We start from the raw sequence: 27,511 nt of genomic DNA on the forward strand, positions 1-27,511 counted from the left end.
ATAAAATTAGCTTCAAGAAACAAAATTGAATTGATGAGAAATTTTCAAAATTAAAGAAGAGGACTTACATGATGTCTTCAGGAGATACCAGAAGGCACTTCAAGAAGAACTAGGCAAAATATGAGGCTTGAAAGCCAACATTTAAGTGCATCCAGAGGCAACACCAAAACTTTACAGAGCAAGATTCGTGCCATATTCATTACTTGGAAAGGTGGAGACCGAACTTAGACAGTTAAAAGATTTGGGTATTATCAAACCTGTGCTATTCGTAGAGGGGCAACTCCCATCATGCCAATACTCGAGCCAGACAAGACCATACCAATATGCGGGGATTATAAATTAAACATGAAGCAGATGTTAAAACTGGACAGGTATCCCATACCTAAAATAGAGTGTGCCAACCTAGCTGGAGGTTTAAAATACACTGAAAAGTTATGCATATCAGCATTTGGAACTGGGATAAAGAAACTCCACCAATATGTTTACTGATAGTATTTCATCATAATTATTAATCATAAACTCCTGGTAGGCTTATTTAGAAAAGATAAAGCCATCCCTCCAACAGCATCTGCAAGTATACAGCTTGGGTTTTATTATTAGCCGCTTATGAACAGACATTCCAACACAGACTGGGACATGTATATCAGATGCATATGCCTTGAGCTGTCTCCCATTAGTGAAAAATATGCCACCCTTGTCAGCGCCACAAGAAATTATCCTTGTCTTGAATTTCCTCAACACACTATGCCTTGTCGTCACAACAGGTGAGGTAATAGTGCAGTGCTATTGTTACTGAACTAGTAATTCAGAGACCCGGGGTAATGCTCTGAGGACCTAGGTTTGAATCCCACCATGACAGATGATGAAATCCGAATTCAATAAAAATCCGCAATGAAAAGTCTAATGGTGACCATGATATCATTGTCGATTGTCGTTAAAATCCCACCTGGTTCACTAATGCTCTTTAGGGAAGGAAGTCTACCATCCTTACCTGGTCTGGCCTATGTGTGACTCCAGGTCCGCAGCAATGTGGTTGACTCTTAAATTACCCCAATAATGGGTTCTAAATGCTGGCCCAGCCAGTGACCCCCCCCCATCCCATGAACAAATAAAAAAAATTCTGGACTCAGAAGGATGCAATATTGTCCAGATTTAAGCATATGGTCGTTTATTTTTGGTGTTACAACAGACCGTCTGAACAACTAAAAGCCTTTCAAGGAAAGGTGAATTGAGCTATGAAGACAACTTCCTTCTGTGGCGAGCAAGGTTCGTCATCTCCATGCCTGGCAGGAAGTTCTAATTGGAGGAACTACACAGCACTTGCCAAGGAATGTCCAAGATGAAAATGTTGGCTCACAGCTGTGGGGTGGTGGCCTGGGCTAGATGCAGACATAGAAAGTTCACCAGTTTCACCAATGCCAGGTACAGCAAAAGTTACCATCTGTAGCTCCCATGTACCCTTAGGAATGGCTAGGTTGGCCTTAGGTCAGACTCCACATTGTGTCCAAGAATGGGCCTATACAATCAAAATGTTCCTACTTCTAGTGGACACACACTCAGAATGGCTAGACATTAGCTAGGCATCTATGAAATTAAGTCTACAACTTTGGCAGTAGTGGAAAAGTTAAGGCTAACCTTCCCCACACATGGTTTGCCGCAAGTGTTGGGTTTCAGACAATGCGGCAGCATTTACCAGCACTGTGCCACTCTTCCTCAAAGGGGTTGACAGAGAGGGCTGCGCAAACTTTTAAAGTAGCCTTGTAAAAATAACCACGAGCATCCCTTCTGACCAAATCGATGCGTTTTCTTATTAACTACAGAATGATGCCCCACACTGTCACTGGAGTAACTCCTGCTGAGTTGTTGATGAGTAGACATACTCTGAGCAAGTTGTAACTGGTGTTTCCAAATTTGGTGGGGACAGTGGAGGCAAAGCAGAGTGTGAAAAGGAAACATCATGATTCAACAAAGCCTGACAGAACATTTGAATTGGATGATATAATATAAACTGAAAACTTTTGAACTGGTCAGAATTGGGTCCCAGATGTTGTCATAGCCAAGGTGAGCTCGATATCATATGAAGTAGAAGTTTAAGGTAAAATACCGAAGAAGTTTCTAGCTCACTTAAGAAGGGAATTGCAAAGACAGCCAGTGGGGCAGTCCATACAGAGTATGCCTGCCAGTGATGATGTTATAGTTGAAAGCAGTATGTCAACAAGACAGCCTGAGGAAGGGTCAAGTAGCCTTCCAGTCACAACTGTAGAAGTGATCTGCCCAGATGCACCTCTACAAGTTGGAAATCTGATTTCTGAAAGTCAAATCTACTCCTGCTGTTGAGGCATCTCCTGTAAAAGCTGGATCATAATGTAGAGATGCCAGCATTGGACTGGGGTTAACACAGTAAGAAGTCTCACAACACCAGGTTAAAGTCCAACAGGTTTATTTGGTAGTGAAGGCCATTAGCTTTCAGGGTTTGCCCCTTCATCAGGTGAGTGGGAATTCTGATCACAAACAGAGCATATAAAGGCATACACAGTTTACAGAATACTGATTAGAATACGAGTCTTTGCAGCTAATCAAGTCTTAAAGATGCAGATAATGTGAGTTGAGATAGCATTAGCATACATTAACGAGATGTGTATTGTTTCCAGACAGTACAGTAAGTGAGGTGTTGCAAGCCCAGGCAAGTCATGGAGATTAGGTAGTGTGACATGAACCCAAGATCCTGGTTGACGCTGCCCTCATATGTGCGGAACTCGGCTATCAGTTCCTGCTGAGCAACTCTGCGCTATCGTGTGTCCTGAAGGCCACCTTGGAGAACGTTTACCTGAAGATAAGAGGCCAAATGCTCGTGACCGCTGAAGTGTTCACCAACAAGAAGAGAACAGTCTTACCTGGTGATTGTCGAGCGGTGTTCATTCATCCGTTGTCGTGGTATCTGCATGGTCTCCCCAATGTACCATGCCTCAGGACGTCCTTTCCTGCAGCACATCAGGTAGACAACGTTGGCCGAGTTGCAAGAGTACGTGCTATGTACCTGGTGGATGGTGTTCTCAAGTGAGATAATGACATCCGTGTTGATGATCCGGTATGTCTTGCAGAAGTTGCCATGGCAGCATTGTCTGGTGTTGTGGTCACTGTTCTCCTGAAGGCTGGGTAGTTTGCTGCAGATAATGGTCTGTTTGAGATTGTGCAGTTGTTTGAAGGCAAGAAGTGGGGACGTAGGGATGGCCTTGGCTAGATGACTCGTCACAATCGATGTCTCGGCACTCTGCATCAGCACCCCCCACGACGATGGTATTGCTGCAACTGCCTCAGTACTCAACGCCGACAACCACCAGTTTCCAGATGCAACTTTACAACTCATCCGCTTCATCCTGGACCACAATGTCTTCATCTTCAACAACCAGTTCTTCATCCAGACACACGAAACAGCCATGGGGACCAAATTCGCACCTCAATATGCCAACATCTTCATGCACAGGCTCGAACAAGACTTCTTCACCGCACTGGACCGATGCTATACACTAGATACATCAATGACATTTTCTTCCTTTGTACTCATGGTGAACAATCACTGAAACAACTATATGATGACATCAACAAGTTCCATCCCACTATCAGACTCACCATGGACTATTCTCCGGAATCGGTTGCGTTCTTGGACACACGCACCTCCATTAAGGACGGTCACCTCAGCACCTCACTGTACTGCAAGCCCACAGATAGCCTCACAATGCTCCACTTCTCCAGCTTCCACCCTAAACACGTTAAAGAAGCCATCCCCTATGGACAAGCCCTCCGTACACACAGGATCTGCTCAGATGAGGAGGATCGCAACAGACACCTCCAGACGCTGAAAGATGCCCTCATAACAACAAGATATTGCGCTCGACTCATCGATCGACAATTCTGATGTGCCACAGCGAAAAACCGTACCAACCTCCTCAGAAGACAAACACGGTACACAACGGACAGAGTACTCTTCGTTGACAAGTACTTCCCCGGAGCCGAAAAGCTACAAAATCTTCTCTGGAGTCTTCAACATGTCACTGATGAAGGCGAACATCTCGCCAAGGCCAACCCCACACCCCCCACTTCTTGCCTTCAAACAACTGCACAACCTCAAACAGACCATTGTCTGCAGCAAACTACCCAACCTTCAGGAGAACAGTGACCACAACACCACACAACCCTGCCACAGCAACCTCTGCAAGACATGCCGGATCATCGACACGGATGCCATCATCTCATGTGAGAACACCATCCACCAGGTACACGGCACATACTCTTGCAACTTGGCCAATGTTATCTACCTGATACGCTGCAGGAAAGAATGTCCTGAGGCATGGTACATTGGGGAGACCATGCTACGACAATGGATGAATGAACACCGCTCGATAATCATCAGGCAAGACTGTTCTCTTCCTGTTGGCAAACACTTCAGCGGTCACGGGCATTCGGTCTCTGATCTTCGGGTAAACGCTCTCCAAGGCAGCCTTCACGACATACGACAGCACAGAGTTGCTGAGCAGAAACTGATAGCCAAGTTCCGCACACACGATAATCAGCCTCAACCGGGATCTTGGGTTCATGTCACACTATCTGTAATCTCCATGACTTGCCTGGGCTTGCAACATCTCACTTACTGTCCTGTCTGAAGACAATACACATCTCTTTAATCTATGCTTAATGCTATCTCCACTCACACTGTCTGCATCTTTAAGACTTGATTAGCTGTAAAGACTTACATTCTAATCAGTATTCTGTAAACTGTGTGCGCCTTTATATGCTCTGTTTGTGATCAAAACTCCCACTCACCTGATGAAGGGGCAAACCCCAAAAGCTAGGGGCGTTTACTACTAAATAAACCTACTGGACTTTAACCTGGTGTGAGACTTCAAAGCTGGATCACCCTAAGAGAGAAGGGAAATTCCCTGACAGACTGACTTTATAATAGTCATTTATAATTGTCATTTATAGTGTTATATTGTAAATAGTTTAATTTATGTTGTTAAGTGTTAAAGACTTAAAAGACTCAAAAGGGGGCAGAATGTAGTGGGGACCCCCTTTAAGGGGAGGATCATGTGACTTGTCCAGCCAATCGCACTGCAGCACACAAATCCTGGGCTGAATGCAGGCTCTCTCAGGCAGGCTGCAGAGTGGAGTCAAAGTAATTGATAGCACCTTTCTGACTTTCTGTATATGGTTATTTCTGTTAATGCATAGCTCTTTAGTTACTCCACTTGGTGGTCACCACTCTTGCCAAGATATTAAGAGGGGCTTACTAGATTCTTGAGATTGGCGATATACAAGGATGCAATAGTGACCGGACGGAGAAACACCTGGGTCCCAATGATGGAGGTGATGCGCAATGAAGACATAATTGAGATTTAGAAGAAGTAAAATCTGAGATTCCAGAATAATGCAGTTGGCCTTTGAGAGTACTGGGGAAGAATCTGAGGAAAGTGATCCTACTGAGATCTAGGGATTCAAGAATATTGGGATAGTGGGGCATATTTTTTGGCTTTTCTCTTACTTTTGCTTTCAGATGACAGCAACACTGTACATCTTTTATTTCGCTTTTGCCCTGTCACCACCCCCTTTGGCCTCTGTCATTCATCTAATCACAAACCTTACATCTGTCCTTGTCTCAACCACCCCTTGCTCAAAGCCTATCACATTTCCAACTTGTCTCAGTTCTGATGAAAGCTCAGCCCTGAATCATGAACTCTGTTTCTCTCTCTACACGTACAGTCTGACCTGTTTGGTATTTTCAATATTTTCTGCTTTTATTTCAGATTCCCAGCATCCACAGCATTCTATTTTTCAAATGAATGTCATGTTTGGGCCTTGAACAGCAGTGAGTGATGAAAGTAGGGTTGCACATCTTCAAAGCATTTCCCAGCAATGACACAAAATAATAATTTGACTTCAAATTTAAAGACTTGTTGGACAATATAGAATCCATGATGGAAAGGTGATTGATTCAGTTCCTTAAACATTTGAACACTTCTGAAAACATTTAATAACTTTGATTTGAAAATTCCTTTGAATCACTTAATAAAACTTAAAGTCAGTTTCCAGCCAAAGCAGGATCCAGCAGCCAGCACCAAAATAGGACGAAACTGAAATCGAATGGACAAGAGGTGAAGTGATCCTGTGAGGACAATATTGTCTACGATGTGAACTGAAGAACTCCAAATTAAGTGTGGTAGATATAACTTAAATGTGGCAACCAGGCAAATTGGAAATAGCATGATAAAAATAGAACATTAAGGAGAAATAACTAAGTGTTACTTCCTAAAATGCTGGAAGCACATGTGGTATGCAAAATTTTCAATAAACAGCTTAAATTATGAATAGATTAATATACACAGTTCAAAAAGTAAGCAAAATATATGGGAACTAAGTCTTCTGTTGACCGTAACAATTCATTAGGAAATGAGGTTTAGCAGTCACAGCCCAGCCCAGTGTGCACATGCTACCACTTTTGCACAAAAATATTACAGCACAGAAACAGGGCATTCAGCTTATGTCTGCACTAGCTCTCCAAATGAGCAGTTAACTGAATGCCATTTCCATGCCTTCTCCCCATAACTTTGCACAATCTTCCCAAGCACCAGAAATTTAGCCATGCCAAATTGTCCATTAGTGTCCCAGGATGTGTAGGTGAGGAGATTAGCAGGTAAATATGGGGTTATGGGGACGGACCTAAGTAAGATGAGGGTTGGTGCAGACTCGATAGGCCGAATTGCCTCCTTCTGCACTGTTGGGATTCTATGATGCTATGATTGTCGTAAAAAAAAATCTGATTCACTAATATCCTTTAGGGAAGGAAATCTGTCGTCCTTATCTGGTCTACGTGTGACTCCAGACCCACAGCAATGGCCCTTAAGTGCCCTCTGAAATGGCCAAATAAGCCAGTCAGTTTTATCAAACTGCTACGAAGACTAAAAGGAATGAAACTGGATGGACCATCCAGCATCTATCTAGGCATCAGAAAGGACAAGGGCACACCCAGCCCTGCTGACCATGCAAAATCCATCTTATTAACATCTGCACCACACCTCAGGCAAGGGGGAGGGTTGAGAAGGTAGGCTTTCATGAAGAACCTCAGTTGCTACAGAAGTTGAATCACGTTTTTCTGCCATCACTTGACCAACTATCTAGCCAACTGGGTTAAATTGACACCCCCCCCCTCCCCCGCCACCATGACCCAGGCACCACCATCACCATTCCTAGATATGTCCTATCCCAACAGCAGGGCAGATCTACCAGAAGAGGCAAAACATTGGCATAAAGTAGGTAGGGAGTTGCCCTGGGAGTCCTCAACATTGATTCTGGACCCCATGAAGTCTCATTGCATCAGTTCAAACATGAGCAATGAAACCACCTACTGGTTACCAGCTACCTCAGCTGATGTTCGGAACATTTGGAGGAAGCATTGATAGTGGCAAGACTATAGAATGAAATCTAGCTTGATGGCTTCAATGTTCATCACTAAGCACCACTACTGACTGATATTAGGTCTTTGGCAAGCAGTGAGGGAACCAAGAGGGAAGAGGATACTTGACCTCATCCTCACCAATCTGTTGTTGCAGATGCACCTGTCCAAGGCTGTGCTGGTATAGTAGTGTCCACCACACTGTTCTTGTGGAGGCAAAGTCCTATCACATGGAGAACACTGTCCACCATCTTGTGTGGTATTACCATGATGCTAAATGGGATAGATTTCAAACATATTTAGCAACTCAAAAACTGGGCACCCATGAAGTGCTATGGGCCAACAGCTGCAGCTGAATTGTATACAACCACAATCTGTAACTTCATGGACCCAGAATATCCCCCACTCTAACATCATGGAAAGACGGAGATTAAAGGGGGACATGATAGAGGTATATAAAATACTGAAGGGAATAGATAGAATCAATAGCGGTAGGCTGTTCCCTAGATTGGGGACAATTACGAAAGGTCACGATCTAAGGGTGAGGGGGAGATAAGTATAATTTGGATATGAGAGGAAGATTCTTCACGCAGAGGGTCGTGGGGGTATGGAACGCGCTACCGAGTTGGGTGGTGGAGGCAGGCACGTTGGACTTGTTTAAGGTTTACTTAGATAGACACATGAGTGAAACAAGGATGGAGGGTTATAGTAGAGGGTATTAAATAGGGTCAGAGCCTCGGGATGACACCGGAAATGTAGAATTACATGTTAACGTTTTGTCTTTTTATTCCACAGGTGTCGGTCCACCTTGTTGTCAAACAAGGGGCATGCACATGGTGGGTCGTGCATGGGCTGCTCTTGGAGGTTCCGGGAGTGGCCTAGTACTTCGTGGCGGTGTGTGTGCTTAATCCTGGACCAGTAGACGGGCGCTGCAACAGCTCAGTGACTATCACTGCTAGCTGTGCAGATACATGGATTTGGGCCTGTGTCTGTGGGAGTTTGCGCATTCTCCTTGTGGTTGCATGGGTTTCCTCCGGGCGCTCCGGTTTCCTCCCACACCCCAAAGATGTGCTCTTAGGCTGATTGGTATACCAAATTGACACTATTCTCCCCGAATCTAGCTAAATTAGGAGTTCCACTCACATACACACAGGGCAGGGTAGGTGTAGGAGGATGCGGCGGCGTGGGCTCGTTGGGCCGAAGGGCCTGTTTCTCGTGCTGGGTTGTTCTTTGTTCTTTGTTGTATCATCAAGTCTGGTTCAATGAAGAGTCCAGATGGATTTGCCAGTAGTGCCAAGCATAACTTAAAATGAGATGCTACGATGAAGCTACAACACAGGGTTACTCTGCCAAACAGCAGAAGCAACATGCAATAAATAGACCTAAGCAATCCTACAACTAACGGATCAGATCTGAGCTTGGCAGTCCTGCCACATCTAGTTCTGAACAGTGGTGGACAATTGAAACTAACTGGAGGAGGTTCTAGAAGTATCCCCATCCTCAATGATGAAGAAGCCCAGCTTATCTGCACAAAAGTGAAGGCTGAAGCATCTGCAGCAGACTGAAGCATCTGCAGCAGACTGAAGCATCTGCAGCATGCTTCAGCCAGAGCTGTCAAATGGATGATCCATCTCAGCCTTCAGCATCACAGATACTAGTCGTCAGCTAATTCAATTCATTCCATACAGCACTAAAAACTGCTGAAGGCACTGAAAGCTACAAAGGCTATGGACCATGACAACTTGCATTGAATTATGGAAAGTTGATGACACAAAAGGAGGCCACATGGCCTACTGGGTCTACACCAGCTGAAAAATGAGTCACCCAATTTTCCAGCATTTGGTCTGAAGCCCTGCAGGTTACGACAGCTGAGGTGCATATCCAGATACCTCTTAAATGAGTTAGGGATATCTGCCTTTACTACCTTTTCAGAGTTCCAAATCTCTACTATACCTTCTGGGGGAAAGTTTTCTCAGCTCCTTTCTAGTCTTTCTATCAATTATTTTAAATCTATGCCCCATAGTCACTGACCTCTCTGCTCAGGTAAATAGGTCCTTCCCATCCACTCCATTCAGGCTCCTCACAAATTTGTACATCTCAATTACATCTCCACTCAGCCTCCCCTATTTGTAGAATTATAGAATCCCAAAGTACAGAAACAGGTCATTCAGCCCATCAAATCAGCATCAACCATAATTCAACCCATTCCCTATCCCCATAACCCCACATATTTATCCTGCTAGCCTCCAACACTAAGTTGCAATTTAGCACAATGAACCTAATCTGCACATCTTTGAACTGTGGAAGGAAACTGAAGCACTCGAGCGAAACACACACGTAGATACGAGGAGAATGTGCAAACTCCACACAGACAGTGACCCAAGGCTAGAATTGAACCTGGGTCCCTGGCGCTGTGAGGCAGCAGTGCTAATCACTGTGCCGCCCACAAGGAAACCAACTTCAAAGCTCATCTAACCTTTCCTCATAGCTGTATTGTTCCAGTCACGGCAGCATCCTCGTAAATCTTCTGTGCATCCAGCAATAGTGCAGAAAACCTAAGCTCCAGAATTTGCCATGCTATTAGCCAAGCTGCTCCAAGACAGCTACAACGGCAATCTGAAAAATCATCTCAGTCTCAGGACATCACTGCAGGACTTCCTCTGGATAGTGTCCTTGGCCCAACCATTTGTTTCATTAAAGGCCTTCCCTATATCATAAAGTCAGAAGTCGGAGTTTTCGCTGGAGACTGTATAATGCTTAGTTCCATTTTCAACTCCTGAGATATTGAAGTAATCTGTTTCCACATGCAGAATGAACTAGACACCATTCGGACTTAGGCTGACAAGTTACAAGTAACGTCCATGCCACACAAGTGTCAAGCAATGACCAATAAGAGAGAATCTTACCATCTCACCTTGACATTATCATTGCTAAATTCCCAATTATCAATATTCTGTGAGTTACCACTGACCATAAACTGAATTGGACTGGCCATATAAATTCCATGGCTTACAAGAGCAGGTCAGAGTCTGGGAACTCTGCAGAGTAACTCATCTACTAACTCACCAAACCTTGTCCACCATCTACAAGTCACAAGTCAAATGGGATACTCTCCATTTGCCTGGATGAGTGCAACTCCAACATTCAAGAAGCTTGAAACCATCCAAGACAAAGCAACCTACTTGACTAACACCCATTTCACCACCTTAAAATTCACCTCTCCACCACCATGCATAATGACAGCAGTGTGTACCATCTACAAGATGCACCGCAGCAATTCACCAAGCCTTCTTTGACAGCATCTTCCAAAGCCTTTACCATCTGAAAGGCCAAATGCAGCAGATGAATGTTAACACCACAACCTGCAAGTCCCTCTCCAAGTCATACACCATCCTGATTTAGAACTATATCACCATTCCTTCACTGGGGCTGCATCAAAATCATGGAATTCCCTTCCTAACAGCACTGTGGGTGTTCCTACAACGCATGGACTGCAGCAGCTCAAGAAGGCAGTACACCATCATCTTCTGAAGGGCAATTCGAGATGGATGATTAATCCCGGCTGAACTTTCAAGCAGTTATTGGATAGGCACATGGAGCACACCAGAATGATAGGGAGTGGCATAGCTTGGGTTTGGACATTGCTCGGCACAACATCGAAGGCCAAAGTGTCTGTACTGTGATGTACTGTTCTATATTCTATACGTAATCAGCAACACAGTGAAATAAATAAAAGAATTGAACCAGCCTCCTGCACACACACAGGCAATACATTTCAGACACTAAACATTTGCATTTTTTCCTCGTGTCACTTTTGCTTCTTTTATCAATTATTTTAAATCAGTGCTTTCTCGTTCTCGATCCTTTCGTGAGTGGGAACAGTTTCTTTTCAGCTGCTATGTGCAGACCCCTCATGATTTTGAATATCTGTATCAAGTCTCCTCCCAACCTTCTTTTCTCCAAGGCAAACAACCCTAACTTGTCCAATCTATCTTCATAACTGAAATTCCTCATCTCAGGAACCATTCATGTGAATTTTTTCTGCAATCTCTCTAATGCCTTCACATCCTCCATAAAGTGTGGTGCCCAGAAATGGATGCAATACTTCAGCTGAGGGCAAACTAGTGTCCTGTATAAATTAAACATAACCTCCTTCCTTGCACTCTATGCCTCCTGTTAATAAAGCTGCATGCTTTATTGACCTCTCTCTCAACTCATCCTGCCACCATCATGGACTTATGTACATGGACATCCAGGTCCCTCTGCTTCTGCACCCACTTTAGAATTATGCTCTTTATCTTATGTTGTCTCTCCAAGAGTTTCCTACCAAAATGAACCACTTCACATTTCTTTGCATTAAACTTCCATCTGCCATCTGTCTGCCCATTCCACCAACTTTGGATTCAATAAGGAAGAAAAGGAGGATGGTATTTGTTGCTCCAGAGACTAAGTGCCGTGGCGGGCAGGATTAGTGATGTTTCCTGCTGACCTATGGGTCAGGATATAGTGCCCGAACTTATGCTTGGCAGCTCATTAATTATGCATCAGTGTGTAGCTCTCTGAATCACATGGAAGGTCAGCCAATGATTCATCCACCCTGCAGAAAACTAATGGGATCAAAGATCCTGGCTACATTTATAGACACCAGCTGCAGCCCAACTTTGTGGATGACCAAGACAGATGGCCACAAGGGAAAATAAGGCAGTGCCAAGGTTTAGGAACTAATCCTTTGAGGCTCTTCTTCATGGTGTACACCAACACTGGGATATCATGTACCCAATGGATTGACCCATGTGGTTCACCAACCTCATCCACCAGCCTGAGAGGTAGTTGCAAGGGAGGTCACCTCCGTGGCACCCACCAGAGAAACACCATCCAGAACAGCAATCTCATCCACACCACCAGGTTTTCATTCAGTTTGCTCCCAATTCTCACTCATGATGGTATTATACAAGTAGGCATCACTCACCTCAGAGATTTCACATCTATCATTCTGCACAAACACCATCCTCAGCCCTTACTGAGGAGAGCTCAGCACACACACAGTAGGTATGCATGCTTCTGACTCTCTGCCCCACCCCGCCAGACGTCATGAAATTCCAGCTTGCCCACAAGAGGGAGACATCCCAGATCAGAGGAGGAACGGCAGACATTCAAGATCTCTCCAAGTTTGAACAGAATGCTGCCAAGTTGACAGTCTTAGCAGTAGGATTCAAAACATTAAGAAACCTTGATGTCACTTTTGGGTTGCAGGTGTTCACTCACTGTATACATCATGCATCTTTGTAAATACATTGGCTGTTCATGACAATTTTTTTTGTTATTCCAATTCAATCAAATCAAGTCCAATTCAGAGTCATTGAGACATTCCCGGTCCAAGCTGACAAGACAGGGCTCTCACCTCCTGTCTTGGGCTTGATTTATATGATACAAGCTGATTGGAGTAGGCATAGCTCCTCCTCAAGGCTTGATCTCATTTGCATCTTAGCCAAAAGGCCAAGATGCTACTTTTAAAACTTGCTTCAAATGAAGCTAAAATGTCACCTAATGACTTCAACCAAGCACAGCATGTCAATACTACACTTGATCTTAACCAAAAGGCTGAGAAACAAGGGGCAGCAAATGTCTGCTCGCCGCTTGTACTGAATACAATTGTCTCATTGCTGAACACGTTGTGTTTATGTATCTATTTGGCCTTTTATTGCAACGGCAAACCAAGCTCCCACTCTGAAATTGGATCTCTTTGTGAGTCTCACATTATGCAATGTCTAGCTGACTCATGTTAGCTATTTGTCCCTTGTCTAATGACATGCATATGTGTCAACCTCTTGATTGAAAATGAATGCAAATTGCATTAGGAAGTGATATTCCTCAAAAGACACCATGGAGTCATGCATGCTCAATTGCACTGCAGGGGTAACACTAATCAACAGTGATCCTCACTGTTAGTGGCAAAGCACAAGAGCTGCAGCCAAGATGGCCTCTCCAGCCCATGCGTACATCTGTGGCAGCAAAACGTATCTCATTCAGTCAGCCACAACTGAACCAAGTATACTTGACATAGGTTTTGCACTGATGTGTTCATTTCCAGGAGCAGCTACTTACAGCTTTGGCTGTTGACATTTTCAAAGATTAGGGCCTGATGAAATATGAGGGTTGGAGGTCCAAAGCCCAGACCTCTGGGCACATCTTACAAGTCTTGCAATTCCGATCACATCCTCATATGTGAGCTCCCTATCATTGCCCTCTTCAGGTTATTGCCCTTTCAGGTCTCCATCACCTGGGAGGAGTTCTCAGTCTCCTTGTCTCCCTCTGGTAAATGATTACCCCTTATAAGCACCACACAATTGTGCAGAATATCTTATGTGGAGAGTACAGCAGAGCCCCACCAGGCAACAAATATTCTGCTCCATGATGGATATTGTCTAACTAAGCACCGTGTTGAATCTCTCCTCCAAGATACTTTGAGGATGATGCAGTTCTTCAATTATCTGAGGCAACTGGGAGTACCTCAGGATATCTGAGTTTTGGGAACTCCCGGGGTATCTGGTACAAATGTGCATGCTTCTGATGGTCACACATTGAGCGTATGAGTGGAACCTTTTCCTCTTAACGAACTGCAACAGAGTTCTCAAGCAACATGTGTGCGATCAATTGCACTTCGTACTCTAGGAATGCCAGACTGCCACAAAATCCAGGAATCTAGCAGCCTGGCTAGCATTATTCAGGAGCTTCACCTAGTGATGAGCCTTACCGCAGAGCGCATCTGTCACCTTCTAGCTACATTTATATGTTGAGGAACAAGTTGCCACATAGATCCCCTGTGGATCACTGGCAAAAAAACTGAGTCTTCACAAGTCACTGACTGGGAATGCCCTCCCAGTTCATGGGGTGTTAGCTGCTCCCACAGAAAATGATAGATACGAGCCAGAACACCACTTGGAGTGTAGACAAGTGCGGCATTGTCTCTCACTCATTCCCACTGGTCCTGCGAGTCGCCTCCATGGGATGAGTCTGACTACTTCTTCCAGGTCTTGATGGGGTTCCCCTGGATCACGGTCCTCATCTCAGAGCTGAGCTAAGTAGTGCCAGGCCCTATTCTCTTTCTTAATCGGATCACTGCCATCAAGGCGGCAACATCGAATACAGACTCCATCATTCAATTATCGTGTGGACAGATAGATCCAACAGATTAATAAGTAATGGGCAACTATAGTAGAGCTCCCAATCACCACTAGAAAGCCACTGTCATGCCCTGGAGCAACTCACCTTTCCCTATTCCAGCGTTCCAGCTGAGGCACTACCTCACAGATCAAGATGACAAAGATGCCACCCAAATACCTGACATTTTAATTCCAGAGAGGTTGGAAAAGGCTTGAGCACAAGCAAGATACGTTCAGCCTTACCAAAGGCTGATCTGGTATACTGGTGTACTCATTTTAGAGAGTTGGTTTAGCTCAGTTGGCTGTATGGCTGGTTTGTAATGCAGAATGAAGCCAACAAAGCAGATTAAATTTCTATACCGGCTCACTTTATTCATGAAGGCCTGTCTTATAGAACATAGAACATTACAGCGCAGTACAGGCCCTTCGGCCCTCGATGTTGCGCCGACCAGTGGAACCAATCTAATGACCCTCTAACCTACACTATTCCAAGACTATGGAAGACTATGTCTTCTCAACATTTCTTACTGCCTGAGATGATCCGCAGGTTAAATCACCACCAGTTAACTTCCACCCACCTTTCTCTCTCAAAGAGAGAGAGCAGCCTATATTCATCTGGGACTATGACAGCTTAATACTTGTTACGCCTAACTTGTACTTTTGGAATAACCGGAAGCCCTTTCGTCCATTAGCATGCCAGGTGGGGAAAGTTTCATTGGTTATCTTGCAAATATCCAGCAGCTGTGCTCCCTTCATGGTTGGCTGCATCTTCCATTCTCTCAAGTTGACCAACTTAATTATGCAGTCTCATCTTAAAGTGCTCCAAATGTCAGCGTTCCAACTGCTTCTCCTGAAACTCTTTCCGAGTTATCAGCTCAGACCCCATTTCCATGTTTTTCCTCTGAGGAGTGTGGAGGTGTTCCCTGTTCCGACCTGAGTCTAGCCATGGGCCTCTCCCAAACTGCGTCAGCCACCTTCCATGCGGTTTCTTTTCCAGCTTTGATATCAAACTGCATCATGACTTTGGGGTCTCAAGATGGTGGTGCTTGCTGCATTTTTACTTCAAGATCAGCTTTAACCCTCCCTGGAGAGCAGGTTTGAGGATTTGTAAATCCTCTGAATGTCCAGGATCCTAAACTTTATTTGAAATAACAAAGTTTCTGATTGCCATGGTTGGTGGTGGTTCTGTAGTGAGTAATGGGGACCAACTTGTAACAAGGCTCTAGCAAAATATGCAACTGCTCAATTTCAACGCATTCAAATGAATTTAAATGATGCATAATGCAATCTCCTAACCCCATTTAGGATGGAATCATGCTTTGTAATTCAATCATCATCTGAGGGGTGTTATAAGAGAAGCTCCATATGGAAAAAGGGATAGATGATCTTGTCCTAGGTCCTAGGACTTTTATTTGTCCAACACATTTTTTGTATTTTTAAAAAATTCTATGTTTTCTTGGTTCATTTACTCAGACTCTGGGTCAGTACGGCATGCAGTAGTGCTTGATGTTTAAATTTTTATTTTGAACCAAAAACAGACCAAAATTGTACACAAATACAACAGTGTAACTGCAGCAGTTACAAGTTTTCAGCAGAACAGGAAAAGAGTAGGTGAGAAAAATGACTTTCAAAGGGCAACCTTTCACAAGATCTGCGAGAGCAACATGATTTTGCCAAAGTTACAGATCCATAAGGACGTTGCCAAGTAAAGTTAAAATTAAAAATGAGCTGTTGCATTTATAGCACGACAAATACTATGTTACATAGTTAAGTGATATAAGATACATGCCAAGGAAACAAACAGGTCTTGTATTCAAACTGGCTTCACATCGCCATGCTACCAATTATGCCCTCTGACCATGCAAAGACATCTGGCAAATAATCAAGGGGAGCAGCTTCCAAGAGTTTTGGTCAACAAAGTGTCACTTGAAAATTTTTGTCATCCAACTGCAATGGTAGGAATGTCAGTGACAATGAAGGTCAACAGTGCATTCAAATTTTCTGCCTCCTACTTTTCAGCTACTCATTCGGATCAACAACAGTGTCACACAGCAGAATGTTTCCATGCATGGATTGAGCAGGTGACTAGTACACAGGTCAACATGGCCAATACTTTCATCATTTTTCCCATGGAATACGACAGAAGCATAACCTTTGCCCATTTCCGCTTAACTACTACATTAAAATATGGACGGGCATTGATGGCAGTTTCTCAGACATCTAATCAGGAAGTTTCTTTTCTCTTCTGTCACCATCGCTTGCTTCTGCCAACCTGACTCACTTGGTTTCATATCCCTAACTGCAGTTCTCAACCTATACATTGCTAAACTGATGCTTGCAAATGTAATGGAAAGAACACCTCATCCAGGGCTAGTAACAGGTCTGGAAGACTCATTTTCCAAGTTGACAGAAAGGAACAAAGGTTAAAATATTGATTTCAGAGCACACCAAATAGGTGGCAATAGGTTTTGCTTGTGATTTACACAGATTTGAGAGGAAGTAAATGATGAAGATATTGGAGTTGGACAAAAGTAGCCTGGAGATCAGGAGAGTCCTGGAACTTCATGATCCCTTTATGCCTTGATATGCTTATAAGCCAGAATTCAAGGTGACTTTTTCTAAGGAGTGAAAGGCTTGTAGTTTTTAGCTCTTTCCAATTCACTTACAATATGTTGTATTTTATTATGCAAGCAGAAAAGTAATCCTTTGATGTTGGAAGATGAAGGAGCATATGTGCAGTTACAGATATATTGTATCTGCTTGTCAGCAAGTAACAATTATGTAGCTCGGTTGTTTTACAATAATTTTGTACTTAAAGATGTGAGTGTACCAAAAGTTTTAACTGCAAGTTGTAAATTATTTGCATGTCCTTGTGCGAGGCTAAACATGGACTAGTCCTGAATGTGAAACTAATTAACAGATGACACTTTGTGGCAAGCACATATTGGTCATCTATCTGGTAAACAGCACTGTTAAATCATATAATCCTGGCAAAACAAAATGGAATTTGGACATTTTGCTTAGAAACAAGATGAAGTTGAAAGGTCAGGTGATCGCCACATTCTCTGCCAATGTACATGGACCTGCACAAGGCTAGAAGTTGGGCTGCTTGTCTGGATAACATTTCAAAATGCAATCCATCATGTGGGACATTTCACTCAAAATGCAAAATGTCTTTTCTGGGGATGTAATGGCTGCTCTTGTTCAAACATCTACAGAAACTAGTGTGCTATGGTTCTGCAGACTTCTTAGCTGCAAAATTAAAGTCCACAGAATGGTAGTGAGGAGAAACTCGCTACTATCACAAGAAGATGCTAATGGCCGAAAGTCAAAGCCCATTGTGCACCAAAGCTCAAACTGTCAAGGACCATTTGCGCGGGCAATTGAAAAACAGATGGTCTACTAACAGAAACCAGGTTGTGATTAAAAAAAAATTAATAACACACATTTTAAGATCAATGAGGCAGTCAGTCTGGGAGACAAGAGGACTCAGATGGTAGAGATCCATCCCAGCAAAGAATCATAGAATCGCTGTGGTGCAAAAAGAGGCCATCAAGTCTACACTGACTCTTAAGAGAAAAACACCCTGCCTAGAATCCACTAACAGGTTGAGAACCGAGGCAAGTATTTTATCTAATGATCTGAAGATTGAAACCCCATCTTCACTGCTGGGGCTCGACGGCGCTTTGAGCTGCTGCTGCAACTGGTAAGCCATTGCGAATCTGTTGCCTGAAACATCCAACCGCCACTTTTTCTGTGAACCAAAAGGATATCATCAGGCCTGCAAAATTTTGAGCTTCCATTTCGAAAGACTCAGAAAAAGTAGTGCATCTTTAAACTTTAAAAATCTTTAAAAATCCAAGTGCATGTTACATCTTTCATCACCATCTTTCCTTGTGCATGTCATGTGCATGTGAGAGTGGGTGCCATTGTGACTAAATTCATTGTTGAAAATTAAACATTTCTTTTTTTTCAAACAAGAAAACCCGCCATTTCTCTGTCCTTGAGAGTCAGCATGCAACGGGTTAAAAGTTTTCTACTTTAAAACACATCCACTTGCAGTCAGATGAGAGGTGGAAAAGGGGTGAATGATCCTGTCATCTCTCCCCTGGCCGTACACAGTGCAGACCCTGGCTGACCCCATTTATTATTTGTTGAGATAATCTTCTTGTACCCACTTTATTTTGCAGCACCCGCAGTTCAACAGGCATGACAGGATTCACCTGTTATGCCACTTCATCACGTGCCCACAGTCTCCGCTTTTTAACTCTACTTGCATTCGTGTGCTACCTAGTTCCCTTCTCAAAAGAATGAAAATGAATGTGTCACGACCTGAGGAAAGTTAAACAATTGTGGCACCATATGCAGCTAACTGTGTTCTTCAGCTTTAAAGGACTGATGATAATGCCAATTAACTGATATCCCCTACCCAGCTGGGCGGACTCCTATTGACGGGCTTAATGTGGGCTAGGATTTGCATTAATAATTAGGGCTGACCCTATAAAATCAGATCTACTAGAATTAATTGTTGGCAAGAACAGATATTCCTATGCAAACTGCCTGAAATTCTTAGCATTCAGTTGCTTTTACCTCACTTTCCACTCAAAATTTCCATCATTTTACACATCACAAAAAAAAAGGGCTGGTCATGATTTCAAAGAAACAGGTAGCTAATGAAATTTCCCCTCATTAATCATACACTTATTTTTTTAAGAGCAACAAAATAACAAATAAATACAAGGTATGCAAAACACAATTCATATCACCACTCTTCATTATGAATTCAAAAGCTGCTGTGGCAATGAAAGAAACAGCTACATGACTAAAAGGGAAACACAAACTAAAACAGTAAGCTAACAGATACATAGCTGTATCCCAGTTTAATCTGATTGCAGTTTCACTCTGCAAATGTTAAAGACCTGTATTGCCAAGTCAGTGGGCAGACACATGTGACAAAAATATTTCACGACAGGAAATCATTATTAACCTGGTGGTTTTTTGGTATTTCTGTTGTGGAAATTTCTCTGTAATTTTTTTCAAGGCTTGTGCCATGTGTTCTCCCTTAGTCAAATGTTGTTCTGCTACAGATTATTTTTCAAATTTTAATGAACTCTACCAGTTCAAATGAAAAATATTTAAAACATACATGCACAGGTTCTAAGAGTCAGTCATTCTATAAAACTACCACAAAAAAAGTCCTCAAAACCATAACCACAGCATTTTACAAGAGATTTTTAAGCATTTTACCTTGAAAGTTAGCCTGTATAGGGTACTAACTTACGTTTAATTTTTACTGATGATGGCTTCAAATTTGTTATCTGACAAAACACACTCTGAAACTCATTCAATTATTTTTTTTAAATGGAGCCAAAAATACACTCGCTTTGAGCAAGAGTAACAGTAACAGCACGGTGCTGTGACTGCAGGGATTTTCCCCTCCCACACAATACTGTTAGTCACCTCGTTTTAAAAAGTTTCATAATCGGTAATACAATCGGTAAAACTGCTTAAGTAATTGCTCTGGCTGAAGCCCCTTTCAAATGTTTCAATATTCAGTATAGAATACTCCCCAAACACAGGAAATGGGGGAGGGAAGGAGGAGGAAAGCATGACCAATGATTTCTACGTGTGGATTTGGGGGAATGCTAATATCCACTGTAAGTATGATCATTTAATTCTCTGAAAGATTTCAAAGGCCACGTGCAAATAAAATGTAGTCATTATCTTGGGTGGCGAAATTGCACGGATCACGTTCCTTCCAGAGTTAAACAGCCAAATGATCTCATCCACTTTTCTGTATACAACTCCTTCTCTTGAGTTTTGCCGTTTGTTTGCCAAATGGGGAAATATTAATAGTAAGAGTGCCAAAACATAAACAAATGGCTAAAGTAATACAAGATCAGCAAAAGGAATTATGGGAAAACTAACAAGGAGCAACTTAAACCATTTTTTTCCTAATATTAAGGAAGATCATGTTATTCAGTATTCCTTTGTTTGGTTCAGCTTAGTGCAAATTGGGGAAAAACTCACTTTTGTCTTAATGTTACAAGTCTAAATTTCAATCTAGGTTTTGAGCTGACTGTTGAGTACAGTATTGAAGGATTGTGACATTGTTGGAGGCTCTGCTTTTTATTAGAGACATAGATGTTCATATGGATTTAATAGACCCCATGGTACTATTCATGATCTTTCTTAGGTTAACCAGAGTTGCCAATGCTCTGGAATTTACATGGTGTCTCCAAGAATTACAACAAAATCTCCTGCATACTTGCTGTCAGCAACCCAGGAGAAAATCAAAATTGGTCATTAATTTTCACTGAACCTTTTGTTTACTAGTTTTAAAAGTATTGGAGATCGAGGGTGAAAAGAAAATGCTGCTTGACTGGACTAGCCAACTAGAGTTGGCAACTCTACTAAAAAGTGACCACTGCCCGATTGGGTGTGTGTTCAAATCTTTCATGATTAGTCATATTGTGTAGTTGAATATCACAAGCAATACATTTCAAAACCCAATTGCACTTTGGTACTTGTAATGGATATTATAATGTTGCTCCTAAATTCAGAACTGCAGCAAATGATGTATGATGAAAGTTATGCTTCTTTTTTATTTCTTGGGGTAGTTGGTCTAAGTTTCATAGAAACAAAAGAACTGACTGCATAAATACCTTAAATAGGAGTATATTTCTGGAGTAATTTTTTCAGGGGTAGGGTTTGTTACACTCCAATATCAACATTTCAGAAAAGCTTTGAGGAAGAGAGGCCTTACTTTTAGTAATCAATACTATATTGTCACATACCCGTCTGTCCACTCCCACGAGACAGGAAAAGGAAGCTTTAACTGATAATTGAAGCAAAATAGTGCAGATGCTGGGATCCAAACCAAAACAGAAAATGCTGGAAAATCTCAGCAGATCTGACAGCATCTGTAGGGAGAGAATAGAGCCAATGAGAATACAGCAGCTCTAACGAAGGGTCATCTAGACTCGAAAAGTTGGCTCTATTCTCTCCCCACACTGTGAGACCTGCTGAGATTTTCCAGCATTTTCTGTTTTGCTTTAAATGATAATACCTGGTCAGCTGACAGGAAGAGAGGGCTGTGATGATAAACATAATTGCTTAAGCAATATAATTTTATTTATTATATTTAATATTCAAAATATCTCTAATTGATGACTGAAAAACTGCTACTGATATGATTGGTTGCAAGTCCTCCAATCCAGTCCTATTATATTGCTTTGGTTAATTTGCTTTAGGATAGTTTAACTCGTAAAAATATTCTTGCCAGAAATTGTGCAGACGTATATGTTGCACAAGGGGGATGGATTACGTGTTTTTAATTTTTCTACTAGGAGCACATGAACTCATGAGGAGTTTTTCCTTTTGCAAATATAAAGACTTCTCCAGTATTCCCAATGACTCTCTAGCTACCCAGCATGCAGCTACTTTACAGCACAAGCGTGTGGAAATACAATCCAAAATATCCGCCTGCTACAGGCGGCGCTAAGTTTGAACAGTAAAAGCCTGCTGCACTCCAGCAAATTAACAGCAACTAAAACAAACAATAAAAAAGCAAACTGAAAAAAAAAATGCAAAATCGCTCAAAAGCTGACGACATAAAGCACTAGCACAAATTAGTCTGGTGCTCAGAGCCAGCAAGCATTGCTGAACCTTGAAGTGGATCATTCCAATTGCACCTCCGGCTCTGTTTTGCCAATAAAATAAATTTCTTAAAGAAACTATTCATAAGCATTTTTAACAAGCCATAATGAAAAAAATAACACCCATAGCACAAAACAGACACACCACTTGGCCACGGTTCTTCACAAAAACATACCATCACCCCCCACCCACCCCCCTCCCCATCGTGTATCCTCTATAAATGTTTTACAGCCTTGCGGTATGACTTTATAAGGAAGAGATGTGCTTGGTGTTGGTGGGGCAAAGGAGGGCAGAAAACAGCCACCATCTCTCACAATTCTCCTTTTCAAATCTTGAATTTGTCTCACTTCCCAATCCTCTATCTCCAAAGATTCTGGGTTTTACTTCCATGAGATCTGAGTCCTTCCAAACTTACCCTGAAGCAGCCAATCTTTTGTGGTAAAGTGTGGACTCTAAGTGTACAGCCTATTCAACTACATGGGGCATCACAGTTAAAATGACTAATTACTTCAATCAACATCCATACTTGTATATTTTTAGAAGGAATCACTAAATAAATGTTTGGAGAATACCCTTCCGGATACCCTGCCAGCCAAGCCACAGGTGCAGCTCACTGCAATCATAACAAAAATCAGTTAGCTTGGTACGTAGTGACGAGGCCAGAGACCTTCTGGAAGTTAAAGTCCTCCAGTAAATTCATGAATGTAATTATAACAATTCATTTAGGATACTGCTACAAAGATTGAAGAAAGGAAATGCTCTCCCTGTTCATTATGGCCCATTTCCAGACAATGTCATGCGCTTAATAAAGGACAAAATCTTGTTATACTGGAAGTAGCATATCAGATTACGATACAAATAACCAATAGATGATGGTTTTTAATATCTCAACCAGGTAGCTAGAAAAGAATACCTAAGGAAACAAGACAGTTCTACGCAAGGCCACCAATGGGATTTTTTCTCCATGTCCCAGCCGCAGGTTACAGAGAAAGCCTTGGCACCAGATTGTTTGTAGATGAGCGATTAAGAAATAAATTCATACAATTAAATTTCTGACATGTTAATTAGGCAGAATCACTGTAAACGGAAAATAAACTTGCCAGCAACAAAGTTTGGTTGAATTCCCTTTGGAACTTTAACATATATTTGTACTGTTTTCTGTTTTAACATCTGTAAAATCATTTACTTTTTAGATTGATGCTTTGCTTTTCATTTTCAGACTGTTAATACTGGTTGGTACAGAATAGAATTCACTAATCTTACAGAAACCCAGAACAATTCTGTGTTCACAGTATTCCCTGGACAAACTTAAAACAAAAATGGATTCAGGTTTTGTATTGAAAATAAATGGTTGCACTCCTCAGAAGGCAACATCTGGATAATCTAAAAGTTAAATTAGGTCCAGGTGTAGGTTAATAATGAACGACTGGAAACGGGTAGCCTACAATACAACTTAAAGAGCAAATGTCACCACCAATAAAGATTTCAAAAATGAATTAGCTCAACATGAAGAAAAGTGGACACCCAAAAGTGATAACATCATGTCTCTATATTGAGTTTATGGGTTGATTTATTCAGTTTTCAGTCCTCATTCTTGCAAGTAGTGGTGCATCTTGGAACAGAGTGATACCCAATGTGCCCAGGGAGCTGATGGGCGATCACTTCACAATGAAAGATTAACAATTATAATGTGATCACTCCAAGTAATATTGGCTGACAAGTTGTGGTTGATTATTGGGGAATAACACTGTTAATTAGAAAAAGCAAATAGCATTCCCCCACGACATGGTTCAATTTTTTATATTTTTCATATAAGGATTAAATTCTGACTACATTATTAGGTGAAGAAACTTGGAGAATGCCTCAGCCCTTCTGCACGTGGGAGCCAAATTAACAACAGACTTAGTCATTAACCCAGGAGTCTGCAATGATCTTGTCATTTCAACTGCATATATTAATACAGCTTTCTGACAAGGTCAGACTCACTATCTCCATGAAGTCAGTTCACACACAATGTCATGTGTATATTTTTTGTGAATGGCTAAATAAAAGCAAACAGTTAAAAAGTGCTAAAAACGTAGGCACAATAGTTTTCAACTGATCGATTCCAGAAAGGGCACGGACGACAACATTCTCTTTAATGCAGTGTCAAAATCGCACATTGAAAATGAACAGCTTTCATCAGATTTTAATACTCCTTCTGCCATGAAAATATTCAATAAACAAGAAGAGTGTTAGAGAATGTGACAGCGACTGTGACAAAACGTTTGGCACAATATTGACACTGAAGATTGAGTTAATAAAGCTTTAGAAAATGTATAGGGAGTTCCCTGGCTATCCCACATAATAGCCACTTCCAAGGCAGTTAAGCTCTTATGGCCCTCCTCTGTGTTCACATACCTGTAATTTTCACTGGGTGGTATTGTCTGCATGAAGTAGAGTGCAGCAGTACGGGCTCTCCAGTGCCATTTCTTGGCTGTTAAGGTAAATACGGAACATCCCTTGATCTCCTCTTGAAGTAGGTCAAGCAGCTGTTTGTGGGAACCCCCATAAAAGGCTTCAATCATCAGGACACTCATAGTGGCACTGATACACTCATGATACAAGTTCCTATGAGTAAAATAAAATTTTAAATGAAATTAGCTGTTATTGCGAGGACCAGGGAAGTCTTCATTTTATAGAAACTAGACTATAAATTGGTGTTTCCTCTGCACTAAATGAAGCAAAGCTACAATTTAAATCGCCAGTAACAATATGACAAACCATAACGTTAGCCATACAGCACAAAACATGGAAGAGTAGCAGCTTTCCCTGGTGTTCCAAAATATTTTGAGTCTGCAGAACTCCAGTCAACAGCAAGCTAAAACCAATAGCACAGTTTGCCTTCTGGTATATTGAGTACCATTGTTACTCTAACTACCCTCTTTGAGAGTCATAATACCAGCAATGCCTTGACAGCAAACCTGTAGAAACTACAAGGCCAGCAGTTCTGTCAACAGGACTCTTGCCTGCTCTATGGCAGATCTGTTTTTAACTAAGCTTTTAACTCCAGCAGCATAGTCAATCAGGAGCAAGCTGCATTTTTTTTTCCCAATTCCTGCATTTCTAAGAAAAAGTTGAAACCCACAAAATTACACTGATGAAAATTTTGATGTTTTCTAGCACATGATCCATGGATGCACTGGAAAGCTGGAAACCAGTTAAATGGTCTCCAGTTCATTTGACAGCTCAAATTATACGAAGATTTGCATATTATCATTCTGCACTAACCACTACTAGTACTTCAGGATTAACTCAATTTCAATCAATGCAGTTGGGTCTAAAAGAGAAAAAGAAATTCAAACAGGTGCATATCTAAATTTGATGGCAACTGATACGCTGAATATAAAATCAATCAAAATATTAAAACAGCTCTTTGTTAACTAACATTCTTGTTTGCTTAACAGCTGGGTAATTTTCTTCCTTGCTGTGGTAGGTAGCTTTCTTTCTCTTTTCCTCATACACACACAGGCAGATTTTAAACATGCTTTTGCAAATAGATTTAAAATATTATTTTGTTGTAAAAATGATTTATACACTAACATAATATAATAATGCCATGGCCCATTTCCTTAAATGCAATAGTTCCACAGCAATGTATTATTAGATTACTGTCCTGTCTCACCTCATAAAAAACAATAATGAACTTGCAGGTGTGTATTACGATAAGCGATGCACCTAAGGATTACTTTAGGCATTTGAATTCCCTTGATATAGTACTTAAATTAATCATGCTACATTATTAAAGAGATCACATAGTACCCCATAGTTGGCTTACTGTACAAGGGCTGAATTTCATAATTTAGCTAAAGGTCGTGTAATTATAAATATCAGTCACTATCATTTTTATAGGATTTTAAAATGTATTTTGGTACACTGAAATTGCCTTTTAAAAGAATCAACATACTACAATACCACAGGCTTATAATAGCAGTAGCTCCTGAGTGTAGATCTGATTGTAGTCATTTTGAAATATGATCTGTGTAAAATTAGAAAAAGATACCATCCCTTCATTGTTGCCTCAATATTCCCAATCCAAAGTGTAGAGAGTAAATCACTTATTTGAAAAGGATCATCTCTTCCTGCCAATGTATCTACACAAACTTTACATGGCCTTCACACCATAGTGTTATAAATATAATCGATATTTGTTGATTTATTTATTTAGCTGGCACTTGCAAAAATATTTCTTAACTCCATCAGTTCCTTTTGGGTTGCTTTGAAACAAATGAAAAAAATTATAGCTAGTAATGTTACTGAACATATATTTAATACATTCATAGGACATTGCTGTGTCCATTACTTTTCTACAAGTATTAATGCCTCCAACAAGGGTGATGATAGAGAAATGGCACACAAAAATGTTGAGGCTTCATCTGCAAATATCACCAATAGGCATAGATGATACTCCTCCTCTCAGTCATGCTCCTACCACTTTTTCTGTAAGCAGGATTAATGGCAATGGTTTCAGTTTAAACTGAAACATACCTGGTCATAAAGTACGGAGGTAACAAAACCCAAAGAGGTAAATGCTTTATTCAATTAGAAAAAGGAAGTCTGCTGATTAAATGCTGGTCCCCCACCCACACATCTTCATCTGGAAATATCACAGCTGCATACCTTTCCATTAGTATCACCAAGATGACCGGATGGTGTTTAAAAATATACACCGTTTGCCATATTGTGTAAAGTATTAGAACTTTACTTTAAAGTTTGTCCATGACATCTGGTTTTAATAAAATGTGTATCATGAGAAATCAATTACAATAGTTAAATCAACCTTTCATGTTTATGACATGAATTCACGTGATGCTACTCCTTTCAAAAGTGCTTGATTCTGTCAGTGAAATAAGTCTGCAGTAAAGCATCATTATTGCCTCAGGCTAAAATATCTTGAAACAAAAGCACATGATTTTGCATACCTGAAGATTTACATATTAAAGAAGGGATCCATCAATGCAAGATGTATGGCCGCCAAAAGATTCCTGCACTTTGATCCTGAAGTAAACACATTCCGTTTTACTTGTGACTAGATCCATATTGCATAGGTGATCAAATTAAGGCATTCTTCAAATCAACTCTGTTCATTCAAAAAACAAGGATGCATTTATAGCAATTATCAAAGTGCTTTCATGCATCTTAGGCACGTTTGCTTGCATTTCCACATACAGAACAATGTAATCAAAATCCGATCACTATTACC

The 27,511-nt window shown here is 41.4% G+C and overlaps 1 protein-coding gene and 1 non-coding gene across 7 annotated transcripts in view; both read right to left on the reverse strand.

Annotated features, from left to right (window-relative positions):
• The window catches only part of gtdc1 (glycosyltransferase-like domain containing 1), a 304,588-nt gene that overhangs the window by 222,703 nt on the left and 54,374 nt on the right, over positions 1-27,511 (reverse strand). For 5 of the 6 annotated variants that reach the window (XM_080199378.1, XM_080199376.1, XM_080199377.1 and 2 more), the window contains one exon: positions 24,670-24,879. In XM_080199378.1, the coding sequence (XP_080055504.1) occupies positions 24,670-24,848 (179 nt within the window). In that variant the 5' untranslated portion in view covers positions 24,849-24,879. Of the gene's footprint in view, positions 1-24,669; positions 24,880-27,230; positions 27,389-27,511 lie in introns of all 6 variants that reach the window. The other variant, XM_080199374.1, reaches the window with a different exon arrangement.
• Positions 12,863-13,060, reverse strand: LOC145350387 (U2 spliceosomal RNA). Its single transcript, XR_013888178.1, has one exon. It is a non-coding gene; the product is annotated as a U2 spliceosomal RNA (small nuclear RNA).

This window comes from Carcharhinus amblyrhynchos, chromosome 11, assembly GCF_965287045.1.
Source record: "Carcharhinus amblyrhynchos chromosome 11, sCarAmb.v2.hapA, whole genome shotgun sequence".
Lineage (NCBI taxonomy): Eukaryota > Metazoa > Chordata > Chondrichthyes > Carcharhiniformes > Carcharhinidae > Carcharhinus > Carcharhinus amblyrhynchos.